The sequence below is a fragment of the Gavialis gangeticus genome, unplaced genomic scaffold (assembly GCF_001723915.1).
Source record: "Gavialis gangeticus isolate Ggan-Ray unplaced genomic scaffold, GavGan_comp1, whole genome shotgun sequence".
NCBI classification, from domain to species: domain Eukaryota; kingdom Metazoa; phylum Chordata; order Crocodylia; family Gavialidae; genus Gavialis; species Gavialis gangeticus.
In genome coordinates, this window is record NW_017729001.1 from 6,563,615 (window position 1) to 6,565,305 (window position 1,691).

Consider the following 1,691-nt stretch of genomic DNA (forward strand, 5'->3'; position numbering starts at 1 on the left):
GGGATGTGTGGGTCTGTGTGTGGGTGGGTATGGAGTGTCTGGGGGTCTGTGAGGTGTGTGGAGGGAGAGGGTGGCTGGGAGTGTACGTGTGAGTCCGTGTGTGCTGTGGGATGGATGTGGGTAGCAGGTTACATGGCTCCCCCCAGAGGCATGCGCACGTGACTGTGGAGGGTGTGGGTGGGTTCAGTGTTTGTGGGGTGTGTCATTGTGTGGGGTAGAGAGTGTGGCTGTGGGTATGATGGCATGTGCATGGTAGCCCCCTTGCAAGTGCCCCCCTGAGCCAGTCAGTACCTGTCCCTGCCCTGCAACAGCCTGGAGCTGGCACACCCTATGGCACCTCCTCGTCACCACCAACAGTGTGGAGCCCCAGCACAACCTGCATCCAGCACTCACCAACCTGCCATGGCATGTCCTGCCACCCCTGGGCATATAGCAGGGCTGGGGCAGCTCCGCAGCTGAACTGCCTTTCTAGGTAGCCTGGGCAGTGGCAGCTCCTTCTGGGTGCCAGCATCAATAGCCCCAGCCTCTGGTACCAGTGAGGACCAGTGAACACAGCCCTGACTCAGCGTGCCCCATGCCTGCTCTGGACTTGCCTATTCAGGCTGAGCAGTAGCGGCAGCAGTGGTGCCAAGCAGAAAAACTGTTGCTTGGCATGGGGTAAAAGCAGCTCCCCCCTCACCACTGCCAGACAGTTGTTGCTGCAGCCATCTGGAACCCGCACCACCTACATCTCCATCACTGCTGCCTCTGGGCTGCCCACTAGGGCAGTGGTGACAGTGCAGAGCAGCTGCAGGGCAGCCCAGAGGCGGCAGTGATGGAGACACAGAGCAGCCCGGCATGGTGCGGGCTCCAGGCAGCTACGGCAAGAACTACCTGGCAGTGGCAAAGGAGAGGAGCTGCTTTTCAATGGCAGCCGGAAGGAGCTGCCACTCCCAGGCTTCCTAGAAAGGCAGTCCAGCCATGGAGCTGCCCCAGCCCCAGAGGGCAGCAGGATGTGCCATGGCCAGGTGGCACCAGACAAAGCTCTTCTGTGGACCAGATCCAGCCCACTGGCTGTATTTTGCCCACCCCTGATCTAGAGTCGGTACTAAGCAATGGGCAGTAGCTGTGTCAGGCACTCTTTTCAGCCTTCCCATGTGACTGAGGGCTGAGGCAGTGCATTGTAAAGGACTTTCTTCGGATAGAGTTATTATTCTGCCCTGGGCGTGCAAGTTGGCTTGAAGATGGCCCATGATGTCAGGGCAAGGGCTAGGCTGGGCTAGAGTGATGCTTTGTTTTTAATGGCTTGTGCTGCAGAGAATCCAAGACCTGGAACTCCTTACTTGCTCACTCAAGCAAGAGAAGCAGGTGGCCCTAGAAGACCTGCAGACGTTGCTTCAGGAGGAGAAAATGGAAGCATTACAGAAACTTCGGGAGGAACTGGAGCAGGTGGGAAGACAGATATAAGAGCTATCTAAGGAGGCAGGGGAAATGCTTTGGTCTCGCATGCCTGTCACTGGGAGTGAGGTATGATGAGTTAAGAGGCACAGTGTCAGGGCAGACCCTATTATGAGAGCCCCAATGGCATTGCTGGCCAGGAGGGAAGCTGCTGGCATCTGACTGATTTGCCTGTTACACTGGCAAACTGGGCTTTGCTGACAAACTGAGCTTTGGAAGGGATACAAACATTCACCTCAAGCAGTAGCAATCCA

General features: G+C 57.0%; 1 protein-coding gene across 1 annotated transcript in view; it reads left to right on the top strand.

The window, feature by feature from the left end:
- The window catches only part of LOC109290219 (trichohyalin-like), a 45,920-nt gene that overhangs the window by 23,432 nt on the left and 20,797 nt on the right, over positions 1 to 1,691 (top strand). The window contains exon 12 of the mRNA XM_019506626.1: positions 1,297 to 1,428. Coding sequence (XP_019362171.1) covers positions 1,297 to 1,428 — 132 coding nt within the window. The remainder of the gene's footprint in view (positions 1 to 1,296; positions 1,429 to 1,691) is intronic.